The 15,315-nt window shown below is 40.6% G+C and overlaps 1 protein-coding gene across 3 annotated transcripts in view; it reads right to left on the reverse strand.

Annotated features, from left to right (window-relative positions):
• Positions 1 to 15,315, reverse strand: part of LOC106962266 (pre-B-cell leukemia transcription factor 1) — an 85,577-nt gene that overhangs the window by 3,420 nt on the left and 66,842 nt on the right. The window contains exons 3-8 of one of the 3 annotated variants that reach the window (XM_015056565.1): positions 10,456 to 10,700; positions 6,931 to 7,121; positions 6,314 to 6,449; positions 5,570 to 5,729; positions 3,342 to 3,454; positions 2,098 to 2,196 (exon numbers count right to left, since the gene is read on the reverse strand). In XM_015056565.1, coding sequence (XP_014912051.1) covers positions 2,098 to 2,196; positions 3,342 to 3,454; positions 5,570 to 5,729; positions 6,314 to 6,449; positions 6,931 to 7,121; positions 10,456 to 10,700 — 944 coding nt within the window. Of the gene's footprint in view, positions 1 to 2,097; positions 2,197 to 3,341; positions 3,455 to 5,569; positions 5,730 to 6,313; positions 6,450 to 6,930; positions 7,122 to 10,455; positions 10,701 to 15,315 lie in introns of those variants that run through there. The other 2 variants (XM_015056567.1, XM_015056568.1) reach the window with 2 other exon arrangements.

The following is a 15,315-nucleotide window of genomic DNA, read 5'->3' on the forward strand; positions in this document are numbered from 1 at the left end:
TAGGACATTAATTGCAATTTCCACGCTATTAGTGAGCGCTGGGAACGTGCTTTGGCAGCCTCTTATTTCCAAACCCTGTTATTTTGCGTAAAGACCGTCTGTCATCTCATTCAGAGAGAAAAAGAATAAAAAAAAAAAAAACACATTTCCAGTCTGCAAGTGAGGCGACACCCACCAGCAATTTAAGGGGGTGTAATTGCTGTTCAAGGATAAAGAGAGAGAGGTGAGCCACGAGAGCTCAGTCAGTAAATTGTACAGAGCAAAAAAAAAAAAAAAAAAAAAAACAACCCATTTGAGCTCTATAAATATAAAACCTCATTCAGACTAGCTGTGCAAGCATTTTTCGTTTAAAGTGTTCTTTTTTGGTGCTTATCTAAACTTTTATTTTGATATTAAAGTCTTAGATACGGAGGCTTTTACTGCTGCGCGCAGGTGTCTGGCTCAATTGGATTTGGATTTATTCGTTTTATTTTCTTCTAAGGATTACAATAGATAAAAATATGTAGCAGGCTTTTTGATAGAGGAAGTTTTAAATCCTATCGAAAATAAAAATATATGACTGTCCACATTTATGCATCAATCTCTAACTACTGTCTCAGCTCCTCTATTTTATTTGCCAACAAAAGTGAATGTTTTACGTATATATTGCCACTTTCTGGATTGTGCATACAAGATAATAAAATAAAAGGAGACACCACATTAGTAACGTGTCTGTTATTACTTGTTCATGTGATTATGGAACCAGTTTAGTTGGATCAAGTTGTATTAAGGTTTTAGAAAGTTACGGTTTCTAATTTGTTGAAATGTCACTCCTTTCAAAGTCATGTCACAAGAAAAAGCCAGAGTAGCTGTATGGAGCAAAAAGTATCCAGTATGTGTTGCTGCGCACTGCCAGTCAGCTATGTGAATAAAAGACTTCTGCACATTTTTCACTCTTACGCTACATAACTGAGACCAATTGGTCATACGGTAACAGTGTTTTGAAACTACAGCTGAAAAGTGCCTGGAAATTACATTTTTAAATGAACTAAAATAAATAAATAAATAAATAAAAGTGGATAAGCTACAAGTGACAAGTGTTAGCTGTTTGCAGGCTCAGCCAGTTCAGACAGGCCAGTTAATAAACCAGCTAAGAGCAGCTTGTTGCATTTGTGTGGCAGTATTCTGCACAATAACAGCTTCTCAATTCAGAAGGTTTTCAACATATTAACTTAAGTCTGTGTATCAGAATTCAGATTACAACAAATAATAATGTTGAATAAAGCATAAATATAACAATCATAAATATGTTTGACTATTTTGCAGCAGTGAGAATAACTGCTGCATGTTAAGCATTTTTTAAAGTATTTGTGTAAATATTATGATATTACAAACCAGGTTTTACTTGTTATCACACAGAGAGACACCAGATTTCTTGGTTTTGTCTCAGAGAGTCTCAGATTACATTATATGACTCACAGCCAATTTCTACATTTAACAGCAACTGCGTCCAGCCTGTTGCGTGTTGCGGCAAGTTGGACATATTAGCACTCCTATTTTAGCAGGAGGCATGTCGCGGGCTTGGCTGTCAGTGCTGCTGTTCCTGTGGATGACTGATCTGGCCAATGTGCTTGGACTGTTCGCCCAAAGCCTCGCTCTTTCCGTCCCTGTGACTGTCGTATCGATTCTGGTCAACCCCCGTGCAGCCTGTCGCCGTGGATCTTCACGCTAACACGTAGCCTCCAGTGCTGAGCGTCCCGCTCAGTCCGGCGCCGTAGTCCAGAAAGTAGCCATAGGTTGCTAGTTCCAATTTTTGATTGGCTGATTAAAAGGTTCGTCTCAGATTCAGCAAGAAATATATATGCCTATTCTTTTTTTTCTTTTTTTTTTTTTGAGAAGCAAATTGAGTGACTCTTTGAGAGATTATCATTGGTGAGGGGGTTGACTCCTTTGTTCTTTTTCTGTCTGTTGTCAAACAGTCTAGGAGGATCTGCCTGGTACCTTGTCACAATATGCACCCAGATTTGAACACTATCACGCACATCCTGCCACAAAGGAATCATTTCAGAGTCGAAACAGCAAAGGGTATGTCAGGAAGAACAGAGGGAGATTGTTTACAGGTCTTACGTTGATGCCCTGCGGACTGTACATCTGGCTGGCTGCGAGGCTGTCACTGTATCCTCCGGTCTGGCTGATAACATGGCGAAGGGTATCCACCTGGAACAGCGGGGGACACAGACAAAAGGGCCCGGTCAGACAAAAGCTCTGTACAATAAAGACAGCGATGTGCAAGGAAAGGTCACTCTGATAATAAAAGGCTATCATAAACAAGAAAAGGTTACAAACAATGGATCTGAATGATCTGGCTGCCCATACAATCTCTGCAACGGAGGAAGCAAAAGGACAAAATGATAGAGAGAAACCAAATATTAAAGCATTTTTGTAGCCGTTGGTAAATAAGTCATCAGTGTCAGAAATTAGCAGTTGCATGCAGACTGCAGTGAGTTCTCTTCGCTGTCTACGAAGGCGTCTGTCAGAACTGTCAGGTTGTTCAGGCTTATCTGCCAGTTTTATTTTTTTCCTTTGGATCATATCGAATTGCGAGAAAATATTTGCTACTCATGATTTAAAAAAAAAAAAAGTAAATAAGAACTCTGCAATCCCTAATATGGGTTAAAAGAAATTCAGTGGGATATCATGTTACTAAAACAAAAGACAAGACTTTGTTAGAATTTAATGTAACTGAGAAGATGATGGCCGTTGCTCAGCTGATAAGAGTTTTTGCGTTAAATCAAGCGGTAACAGCTTAATTTCACTCCGAGATGTGCATAGCTTCTTGCTTCATTATAAAATGCCATTCTAACATGCCTAACTTTTTAAATATTTAATATAAAGGCAAATCCAGAAGACATCCTTATCTCATTTAAGGCTTGTCCCCTTTGCATATTTATGAGTGACCTAAAGCATTTGCAGAGCTGATCAGAACTGAAAAGAAGTGGTGCAAACGATGCTAAAAGCATCAAAACTACAAAAAGATACCACCGTGGGTGCTGATTTCTTAATCTGTTGTGAAAGTTGTAACACTGTAATGGTCATAACTGTCCACTTGGGCAAGGTCACAGAGCCACAGCGCACCAGTGGCTATGTGAACCCGTGTCAGGAGTGCTGATGAGTCTTGCAACGTTTCCAAAACTGTCTGCCGTCGTCTATTCAGCTGCCTGACAATGCTGCTATCTACATTAATGCACCGCTGGAGGCTAAGGGCAACCTCGGACTCAGTGTGTAGGTCAAGCTAATGTGGGCACCCCCAGACTGGTCAACGACTGGATAAGGTCTGGGAAATTTGACATGTTTTCGCCTACCTGGGACTGTATGTTGGCCCCAACCTGCCCCCCTTGGTACGAGTCCCCATTGAGGGACTGCACACTCATGAACAAGTCTCCGGAGTTTGACATGTTAAAAGAGCCAGCAGAACCTGAGAATACAGAGAGGCATGGAGGAAGACAGAAAGCATAGGGAGAAAGAGAAGAAAGGCACAGAGAAAGGAGTTAAAATGAACATGCTCAAGCAAAACAGCATTAAGTTGGTTAGTCTGAGAGGATGGGACAGAGCTGAGTAAACCTTATGGCTTCCTTGTTTTTAGGTCTTTGTCACTGTAAATGTTCCAGATAATCAAAACAGCTATAATATCACAGATTAACCAAGTAGATCCCCCCACCCCAAAAAAGCTATCCAGACCAACCTAGCCCTGTGTGGAAAAATTAATAAAACGGATTACTGACTACGGCATGTGTGGCAGCAACGACTACTGTCCAGCATGTGTAATTATCCGGCAGTAGTAGTTTGAATGGGATTGAATGTAAACTGTGGGTGTTTGGCACAATAAAAGCATAGAAAATTGTGTTTTCAAAATGTTTATAAAAACTTTCAAATAATGTCAACAAAAAGTTGAAGTACATAGATATCCCCTGAGAGAGGATTAAAATATCAAGAGATAAAAAAAAAATTAAATAAAATCTTGAGGGGACTTCCAGGGATTTTCATATTACCTCCTATTATTTTTCAAATGTTTAAAATGACTTTTATTTTTTTTTTGCAACCTTTCTTACTGTTTTGTAAAAAGCATACTTAGTTTTATGAAATGGCTAAAAATTTAAAAAAAAAAAAAAAATATATATATATATATATATATATATATATATATATATATATATATATATATATATATATATATATATATATTTCATAAGTTAATTTAAATAAATTTTCAGGTGATTTTCAGGAGAAAACTCAGAAATGTTGTTTGATATGTCCAATTAGGCTGAAATGACGGTGTTTGATCGTTTTACTTTTTAAGTTTTTCTGTGTAACTTTGCTAATCGGAGACTAAAAAAGCCATATAATTGTATGCCTTGTTCAGCATTAAACATCACAAAACATCTTATTGCTTATTTTGAGCTCTTTGTGCACCAGCCAACCTAAAAGTGACTGCAGTGACTCCTAAAACCATAAATACATATTTTACTCAAAAATTCCTCCCATTTGTGTGTGTGACGTTGAACCCCTCTTAAATGTCATTCACGCCTCATCTGTTCTCTAATTACTTTCTATGGACGTGCTTCTCTTTTAGCTTACTTCACGTTGTCAGGTTTTATTTGAGTGATTTTGTGATTCTGGCAGTAATCAGGCCGTTGAACTCAATGTAGTTAACGGCAGTTATTAAATACTTTTCGGAACAGAGCCAGGTTGGTTTATTTACCTTTGTTAACCATTAAGAAATAAAATCATCATTGGAAAACTGCATTTAACTGTGATAGAAAAAAAAAAAACAACAAACAAAAAACGGCAGAACAAATCTTTAACAGCACTGCAGATAAGAAATCTTTTTCAACAAAATTGCCCACGACAGGCGCTGTAGGTCAGTAGGTAAAGAAAAACATCCACCAACAACAACAACGAGACAGATCGTCATTGCTAAACTGTTTAAGTTAAAACAAGGCTTCCAGATTGTATTACTGTTAAATGTCTATGCTGCTAGTGTTTCATTAAGGAAGTAATAATTGATGTGCAGGAAGACCCAAAGAATCTTCTTCGTTCTTTAATGGACCCCAGCTCCCCAGATGTAAAGAGAGCATCAGGTAACTTGATTTCAACGCCCGGTCCTAATCCAATACAGTTGCAAAGTCTCTATATGACAAAAGACTCCGCTTGCCCTTAGAGCGGCTTAATGGCATACATGAGGTCAACCGGACAGGAGGCAGGAAAAAATTAACGTCCACGAGACCGAGAGGTCAATAACGCAGCGAGGGAGACAGAAAATGAGACAGACTGTAAAGGCAGCGCAGAATGAGAAGTGTTGCAATGACAGACAAGGAAGCCAAGGCGAATCTGGGTTAGTTAAGGAGAGAAGAGCCACTGCGTCAGTCTAAACAGAAGCAAAGACCGAAACCTTGAGCTGCGGCTCCAGTGTGAGAGCATAAACTCTGTGCATCCATATTCTCTCCCATACGTAGAAGAACAGACTTGCAACTCAGCAGCACTTCCTTTTTCGCTAAAGCTAAATACTGTGAAATGTGACACCGAAGCTCACCTGCTGAGTTGGGAGTTGACGGCGAGTTGGCCTGACTGCCGTGAGCCGACACACTGGTGGCGTTGACGGCGGTCCGGGCTGCGTACATGTTGGCCTCTTCTTGGAACTTGCCAATGTTTTTCTTGTATCGGATTCTCTTATTGCCGAACCAGTTTGATACCTGTCACAACGGCAGAGAGCGCCGGTGAAAGTGCCGAAAGTTAACTTGGAATATTAAAAACTCTCCTTATCTTCGTGTTCTAAAAATAAATTACAGGAGCAGTTTTGTCGAAAATATAATTTGATACAATGTCATCATCTGATACAGAATTAGATAATAAAACATGTAAACTTGTAGATGCATTCAAAACAAAGTAACATCATCCTGATCCATTTATTTTGATCACTATTTGCTTATAAAAAAAAATACACTGTCCATATTTCCAAAAAGTTAAATATGCAAACTAAAATAATTTAATTATTTTTCAAAGTATCTTAATTTAATTCTTTTTTTTCTTGGTCACAAGTAAACAGGTCATTCTGATAACATTTCCTAAACAGAATAAAACATTGTAGTCATCAACTCTGCTGCTATAAATACAAATTGTTAAATCTGAATTACTCCCCCCCCCCCACCCCAGGAGTAAATTCAGCTTAAAACTAACAGCAGTCCACAGCAGCATTATGATTCCAACATGAAAGGAAATTGCTTTATGTTCTTCAGGAAAATGTCGTAAGTCACGTAGATGAGGCGTCTCTGGTTACCTGCGACACGGTGATGCCGCACTTCTTGGCCAGCTCTTCTTTTGCCTCCTCGCTTGGATAGGGGTTACTGAGGTGGGAGTAAAAGTACTCGTTCAGGATCTCTGTCGCCTGTTTGTTGAAGTTCCTCCTCTTTCGTCTGGAAAGAAATGAGAATAAATGTGAGAAAACGTGGAAGGATATCTGTTTTACAAATTAGTTAGCCATTTGCACTCGCTTATACCGTCTTCCTCCTAGAAACTTCTCATTTCTCAGTGTGTCTGTGCTTAGCAGTGTTTATTTACCCTTCGGTGCACTTTCTTTACGTCTAACTCTATGTACTTTCCCTTTGGGACTAACAAAGTGTGACTGATAGATATGAATTTGGACATAATTTTATTATATACATCGGCTATAGTTTGCCTTGTAAAGTGCTTTATAGTGACATTAGCTGTCATTTGGCATCGCATAAATGAACTAATTTGGAAAAATGAAGAAAAAAAGGAGAGAAAAAGTAATCTATTGATAAATGTAAAGCTAGAAATAAACCCATATTATTGCCGAAGCCCCTCAAAAATACATATTCCATTAGAAAATAGGAGCAGGCTTTGCTGTACTAAACCATGATGACACACACAGACCTGGCGTCAAGGAAGCGTGAGCGCAGGATCATGACGGCCTCGCAAGTGCTCTGCTTCAGCTGCATCTGAATGGAGCTGAATTTGCGGTGGATGATGCTGACCATGCGCTCAATCTCCTTGGGCGAGATGGGTCGTGTTCGAGACTGCTCCCTCAGCAGGTTCATCACATGGGTGGTGAACTCATTGCACGCCTGAACGAACAGACAGACAGGATTCATAAGAGAAATAACTATCACAGAGGCTCGACAGCTTCAGACAGAACAAAGGGGTGAAATTGGATTCTGGAGAGGCTGCGCGGTCGCCCGGCCGGCCCCCGAATTCACGCGGGCAGCGCTGACAGTGAAACAGCAGTGGTGTTAGAGGCAATAAGAATAGTCTAAATTAAAGCAGCAGACACAGCGCCACGTTTCGAGGCAAACAAATGTGGCAGCGGAGTCATACGGCGGAGGCAGTAATACTTGTGGTGCTCTGAATATTAAAAGCACTTCTCTTCAATGGAAGAGAAGATGTGACAAGTGAGGAGAAATGTAAAATGACAGCAGGCTTTCAGTCCCGTTCACGTTCAAGAGGTTTAAACTGTCTCCCGCTCTTCTCACTCCATCTTTCCGTCTACCTCTGTCTGTGTCTGAATCAGTCACTGGATATGACTGCATTCAGAGTCGAGGTGTCTGTTGCTTGTCAACACCAGGGTTACGTCAGTCAAAGTGATCCGGCGAGCAGCCGTTCTGCTCGCACACACACGCGGCAAGACACTACTCACTCATACCAACGCAGGGTGTACATAGCGCGGTGACACAAAAATGCTCAGGTGTATATCGACTGTGACAGTTAGCGATGACTAGCCTTCCTCGGAGAAGATGACAAAACCCGAAACGCTTTGACTTCCAAGGGAATGACAAGAACGTTACAGTCTTTGGAGGAGAGCTGGTGTGTGACTGATATAATGGCTGCTTGCCTGCTAAAGATAGCGTCGCTAAAAGCTTGGCTTGTCATGAGTTGTCCTGCGAGTTCTCATTTCAAAAGCATCCCACTGTTATACAGAGAAAATGAGCTCCACAGAGCATCCATTGTTTACGTGAACTATCCCTTTAGATCCGAAGATGGGACTTTTGTCCCGGCCTACAGCACAGAAAGAGGGGAGACCGGTTTTGGACACTGCAACAGTTACAGGACTTGCCACGCCGAATGCCCTCTCGTCAAGTAAAAATGTGTAAAAAGCCTTGAAATAATGTACGCTATATTATTACAGTAGTTGGAAGTTGCAGCATGTGTTTTTTTTTTTTTTTTTCCCCTCGGAGGACACAGTTTCAGACAAATAAATGTAACTTTTAAAGAACTTTCAAAGATGACTATAATTTAAATGAAAGACAGACTGTGCCATAATTGCTTCCTTACAGATCTCTTCTGTTTTTCTTTTGCTACATTCAAATGTTTAAGCAAATTCTATGTTCTTGCAAGAGAAGAAGAAAATCCAATTGCTCTCCAAACATAACTAAACATAACACACCTTGTAACCGGCAACGTGTTTTTCACATCACCGTAGAATATTTTTCACAAATGATTCCAGAAATGTTCCCTCCTGGATGAACTGTTGTTGCTATGTTGAAGTAATTTTAGACAAACAGTGATTTCTGGGAAGGTTCCCTACATGTTTTCTCCATTTGTAGACAATGCTTTAGCCTACTTCACGCTGTCAGACAGGCATTATTTAAATGATTCATTCTCTTGGATGTTGCTCATGAAACTGAGTCACAGTTAATGTAATAATGTTTAGACATGACCTGTGCCAGTTTGGTTTGAAATCACTATTTGGAAACAGAATTTTGTATTTCATCAACGTTATCGCTGAGATTAAAAGTACTTTGACGGCTTAAGTGTGACAAAAGAAGCCGTAACAGAAGGAATCTGAAAGCAACTACATTTTAATGATGATTGCCAATCTAAGTTGGAATTTTTTTCCATCGCTGACATCAAACTCGCAGGATTTTCCTGAATTTAACCAATCTATAATGGATTCCTACAGTGTACACAGTATAACTTCGTAATTGCATTACTATTCAGGTCTCTCATTTTAAATCCAATTTTGTTAAATTCACACCTTCTCAAGACGAAGCAATTGGTAGTGGATAATGTACCTTGAAAGTTTTGATTTTAATTGCCTGTATATACCATTTTTAGCCAGTGAGGCAATTTCAGCAGCAGATTTCTTTCACACGTTTAGCCTTCCTGTGTGAGGAAGGCTAAACGTGTGATAAATGCTGTTGGCAGGGCTAATTGCTTCCTGTCTTCACAAGGTTTGTACTTGTATTACACAATAAAAACACCCTAATACATTAGTCATAGCTAAAAATCAGTCAAGGAAAAGAAAGTCAGTGGACGAAGAGCCATTTTTCCATTGTCTGCATCCACTTGTCTATGCAGGGTCGGGGGGGTGGGGGGGGGGGGTTGCCTAGCTCCAAGGACTGCAGAGACACACAGCCATGCACACACACACACACACACAATCACAATAGGGTTTTTAGACTCTGGGAGGGAGCCAGACTACCTGAAGAGAACCCACAAACATTGGACTCTGTGTGTGTGTGTGTGTATATATATATATATATATATATATATATATATATATATATATATATATATATATATATAGTGCATTTGCTCCAACCACCTGGTGTCCTCTAAAGTTAACGAAAGCTGCCGGATTTGGTATAATTTTAGGTCCTAAGACTTTGTCTTCACTTTTTGCCCATACAAATATCGAGGCAAGTTGACCAACAGTCACATAGCAAAAAAGGTCAAAGTAAATGATCCATAACATGCTATATTTAATTATGTTTATTACAAGGTTTCCTCTATCCATTTAGATAATGCTTCAGATGTTTTAACATTTTACACTCGTACGGATATGAAAGAAGAACATAAATCTTCCCTTCTACAAAAAAAAGTCTTTTGTTTAGTAAAAGGGAGATTGGATACATTTGTTTCTTTTTAATGAGTGCAGTAAAGACTTAAATATTTATGCAATAATCACTGTGTTTATCTATAGCAGAAGATTCTTCCTTCCATTGCTTTCAAAACTGATCCAATACTAGAGTTTGTTATACTGCCATTACATTTGAGACGTTTCAAAAAAAAAATATGTATGACGAACCTTCAAACGTTACATCACGACATTAATTTTGTATCTGCTTCAGAGGCTAAGAACAAAAGTTTAAATGAACAAGTTCTTACCAAGACTGGGAGGGTATTTTTCTCCCATGTTGATGATTAAAGCATCATCAACATGGTAGATAATCTTATTACCTGAAGCTTACATGCTTGTTTATAACCTTAAGTGAAGAGAGCAAATGATATCTGATGTGTTAATGTGATTCTCTCCAGAATATATGTAGCAAAAACTGCTAACATGTTGAAGTAAAACAGCAGCACAAATGAAAATGCAGTGAGTCTGAAAGGCCTTTCAGGATGAGTGAACCCTTGTTGTGTTTTCATCACGTAATAAAGACTGAGATCACTGTTTCCCACCTGTTCGTACTTCTCCAGCTCCGTGTGGTAGATTTGTCGGATCTGAGACAGCTTGGCCCGGTAGTCGGAGTGCTCTGCAGAGTTATCTGCACCGACGCCGCCGGTGGCCGCGGCAGCGGCAGCCGCGGCCGCAGACCCGCCACCTTTCTCCGGTCCGGCCACACCCTCTGCCAGAAGCATGTTGTCCAGTCGCATCAGCTGGGGATCTGGAGGCTCCTCCTCCTGGGCGCCGCGGATACTGAGCACTGCAGAGGACAGACACGACGAACATGACTTTAAACACACATCTTTAACTGAACTACAAGACTTTTACGCACATAAAAAAAGAAGAAGAAAAAAAAAAAAAAACTGTCCCTGCTGTTGCAAGCTCCAGGCTGAACTTGCTGAAATATGACTGTCATTATTAAAGTTCAAGCCTGTGCTATAAAAATCTGCAGCTTCAGAGTCTGCAAGACCATAAAAAGGAGAAAATTTCATCAATTCGATCTATAAATTCATTTAAAATGAACACAACCCTTTAACGAGAGCTCATCTTTTTCTCTCTGTATGTACACTCTACATTTAGTCTTCAGCCGATGGGGTTTTTAGCAGAAAACACATTAACACGGCATGCATGATGCCTTGTAGTTGATTAAAAGGATATAGCTATAATAGAGTAAGGAAGACAGAATTAAATAACTGCAAAACATGATATAAGTATTAAAAGGTAAACTGCAAGAGCAGAGTGGTAAACAGTTTAAACTTAATCAGAAGCCATTAAGGTAATCTTACTCAGTTATCAAATACTGATTCTCTTAAGTTATGAGATGTAATAGATTTTCATGAGATATAAAGTCTCAAATCACTTTGGAAAATCACTTAAGAAAATCTACATCTGTTAGGAAATGCATGCGGTGGCTGCTGCTTTTGTAAGCCAAGCTAACTGGAGTAAATGATAAAATAAGAAGCTAACGACAGTATAAAATGTAATTTTTATTATTTTTTAGGAAACCCCTGATTAGTGCAATGCCCTTCTTGCAGTTTGACACTGCCTCTCTTCATGTAAACAAACATATGTTTATGCTATTTACTCCTGTTTTATTATCTCATGCAGAAGTCCCTTAAAATGGCAGGTTTTGTTGTTTATCAATTTTTTTTAACTATATCACAAATTGTGTCTGATTAGAAAAACAGACCTCTATTTCTACGATGATCTGAAGAGCACTTTTTGTTGTCTCCAAGGAAACCTGGTGTAGCAGTTTATTTACAAATCGTTTTGAACAAAAGGTAAATGTGGCTCAAACTAAAACGCACCGCGATTAATATGGCTCCTCAATTTCTTGCGAACAACAACAAGGTACAGACACAGTCCTATTTATCTGCACGTTTTAAGCAGGCAGGTGTTCCACCACCTCTGTGGAAATTGTTGCTGTCCTGCCTGTTTCAGCCACCAGAAGGCTCCCTCGGTAAAGAAGCCAAGCATCCTCCTTTCCTCTGAGACGCAGAAAACAGCCGACCAGGTGCAGCCCTCCATTCCAGCCACTGTCTTCAAGGACAAAGACGCCACACTTTTTAACAATGCACCTCTCCCGGTGCCAGAGTACACTCCGCATGTCTCCTGTCTGATGTGTGCAGACAGTGAGGGTGAATGGCAGGATGTGTGACAGAGCAGCAGAGCCATATTGCAGCTGAACAGGCTCAGGTCGCGGCGACGGCTCCTTTGTAAGGAGGATGTAAGGCTCGGTCGCCCTGTGACCTTTCTGCCGAGCAGGGGGTCCAGATGGATTCCAGGGCCGGCAAGGGGAGCTCCCACCTCTTTTCATCTCGACAACCCCCCCCCCTCCTCCTTTTTCTCCTTTCCCTCCCTTTTTTTCTCCTCCAGCAATAACATCATCCATTCCCATCAGCTCCGAAACGTGAGCAAGCTCCGCTCAAGAGGCAAATGTCAATGGCCATCAGACGGCTGGAAAAGGTCAGGAGTTCAGATGGGGAGCAGACGCGTGTGTGTGGGGGCGTGTGTGTGTGTGTGTGTGTGTGTGTGTGTTTGCGTGCACGACGGTAGATGGATATCTGGAAATTTTTCATGTGAATCACACCGGCGGGAAATTATAACACTCGCCAATTTGATTCTGACAAAACAGTCACAGCATCCCAACCAGAGGGGGAATCTAATGAGCCTAAGAGTGATTTATTCATTCCCTCCAACTCCCTGAGTGCACAACTAAAAGCATGAAATGGATTAAATAAATACAATTAATAAGGAAAATCAAACAATCCAGTGTGCTGTGGCATAATTACCCTAACCACAGCCATCAGCTTTATTTATTCCTGTTCAGTAATAGCAATGAAATCGATTAGACCTCAATGCCAGTCGGAGTGCTTCGCTGTGAACTTTGCAACCACGGACTATACATTAACGTAATCACCTGACAGTGGGAAGTGGCCTCTATTACTATAAATCATGTACGGCACAATAACACCAAAAACCTTTAATACACATTTTATAGTCTATTGTCGCGACGAAGAGGAGGAAGGGATGGGGAGGGGGGCTGGGGGGGGCTCTCTTACTTCATCAGTCTCTGATTAGTATCTATAAAAGGAAGATGGCCATCATCTCATCTTGATCATTACTGACAGGCTTAATTGAACAATGAGAGGACACAATTCCCCTCTCCATCACCAACCTCCCCACCCCCTTACCTCGCTTTTTCTCTCCGTTTCATTTGCGCTACGCTCTTGTTAAATTCCTTTTTTTAGAGATGTGGGCCGCCAAACCCAAAAAAGGCAGAAGCGTTAACAAAAAAAATAAATAAAGAAAGAAACATAAACAGCTCCGGAGCAGCTTCCTGAATAATAAATGGGCCTTTTGTTTATTTACTGATAAAATTAATTCGTGGCTCGTGTCCACTGCTGCCTGTTTGCAAACAACAGGCACAGCCGGGGCGTAGCGTTAAGATTGTAAATAAACACAGCGATCATGGCACCCACTCGTAAAGAGGGGAGTCGAGGCGCACCGGACGCATACAGGCAAATACAAAACACATTACCCAGATATGTGGTTCTGAACAAATGGCATTTTCTGTGCCTTGTGAGGATACTTATAACCCTTAAAGTCTTGCAGGTTTTGTCATTACAATCACAAACCTCAAGGCGTTTTCTAATAAAGTCTGAAAAGTGTGGCGTGCCTCTTTAACTCTGGCAGGCCTGAATGAAATGCAGTGTAACAAAGTGGTTTTAGAAGTCACCTAAATAGTAGTCAGAGTCCTCTTGTCTCAGCACAAATCGCACAACGACTCAGTTAAGGTTAAAGTTGTGGAGAAATTTTAATGGCGCAACTGGCAAAGGAGCTGCACAGATCCACAACTAAGGCGGGAGAATGTGTCAAGTTTAATTGTGCACTTAGCATCTGGCCTCAAGAAAGCCACAGCGACCAGAAGAACGCCAATGCTGAAAGAAAGCAAGAAGAAGAATCTTGCGAAAGGAAGAGTTGTGGCTTGAGTGCAAAACGCCATGTGTGGTGGAAAACTAAGACTTCACATCATTCTAAGCACACATTCCAACATGGCTAGTACATGGGAGCGTCATGATGTCATGATGTCATGATGCGGGGCAACTGGCCAGAGCTTATAGGGAGTTGGATGGAGAGATATGAAAGGGAAACCAGAAAGAACAAATGATAAAGATTTAAAAAACACACTTGTGACTGTGGGAGAAGGACAATAACTCTCAACTTATAATCACACCTTCATGTCATACAATGGTCTAGCCAAAGTCTTGACCTCAATCCAAAACAAAATTGGTGGCAGACTTGATGCTCGCCATCCAATCTGGCTCGGAATGGACTATTAGTCAAAAACTGGCCACAATTTCAGTCTCAGTCACAGATAAAGAGTTAATCTACAACGCTACTGACTCAGGAGGTTGAATACAAAAGCTTTTCAAGGTTTCATTTTCCCAAACAAAAAGACAAAAGAAAAACTGAAACCCATGACTTACTGTCCTCCACCTTAAAATCACGTGCAGCGTTTTGGTGGCACATCATAAAAAAAATCCTAACAAAATACAGTTTGCAGTTGTGATGTAACAAAACATAAGTTAACAAAAGTATGTTGTTTTTGCAAGGAATTGACAAATCGTCCTGAGCCCACATGTGGCTCTGAGAGCATGTTTAAATAAAAACATGTTTAATTGATGACGCTGAAGTATTCTGTCACAATTACGCAGATTTAAAATCAAACAAGGCAGGAGTGATGTCCCTGACAGCCTTGATGAAAGTTTATCCCATCTGCCTCTAACTGGCAGCAAAACACTGGACTGGATCCATTTCCCATCAATAAAGTAATGCAATACACTCTGCAGGCCTGTGGTGCAGATATGTGTGTGTTTGCGTGTCCTTTCTTATCCACATCACATGACCCCAGAGAGGACCAGGCAGTGGCTGCGCTCCCTATTGATTGTGTGGGCACACGTCATCTAGGGTTTCAGCAGTTAATAAATCAGGCCCGCTCCTGACACAAATCTCTGAGTGTGTGCGTGTTTCTCTGTGTGGGCCTGTCACAGAGCAGTCAGCAGGAGCGAAAGCGACAGCCACATGATAATGTAACATCACCACCATTCATCCCTGCCACACAGCATTCTGAGACAAAACAACAACAACCTGGGAACCAGGAAAAAAAAAAAAAAAAAAAAAAAAAAAAAAGCAGCGTGATTTACAGCAGACATGACAAGTATCACTAATACAAACCCCGTCCCCTCCCCCGGCTCCTTCCAGGAGTTCAGCTCCTGTCCTCATCTGCATTCGATACAGTCCCAAAAAAAAAAAAAAAAAAAAAACCCCCCCCTTTTTAAAAAAAACAAAATTGGGCGGCCCCCCAAAAAGGG

Source organism: Poecilia latipinna, unplaced genomic scaffold, assembly GCF_001443285.1.
Source record: "Poecilia latipinna isolate Pla-1442-1.1 unplaced genomic scaffold, P_latipinna-1.0 Scaffold1392, whole genome shotgun sequence".
Classification (NCBI taxonomy): domain Eukaryota; kingdom Metazoa; phylum Chordata; class Actinopteri; order Cyprinodontiformes; family Poeciliidae; genus Poecilia; species Poecilia latipinna.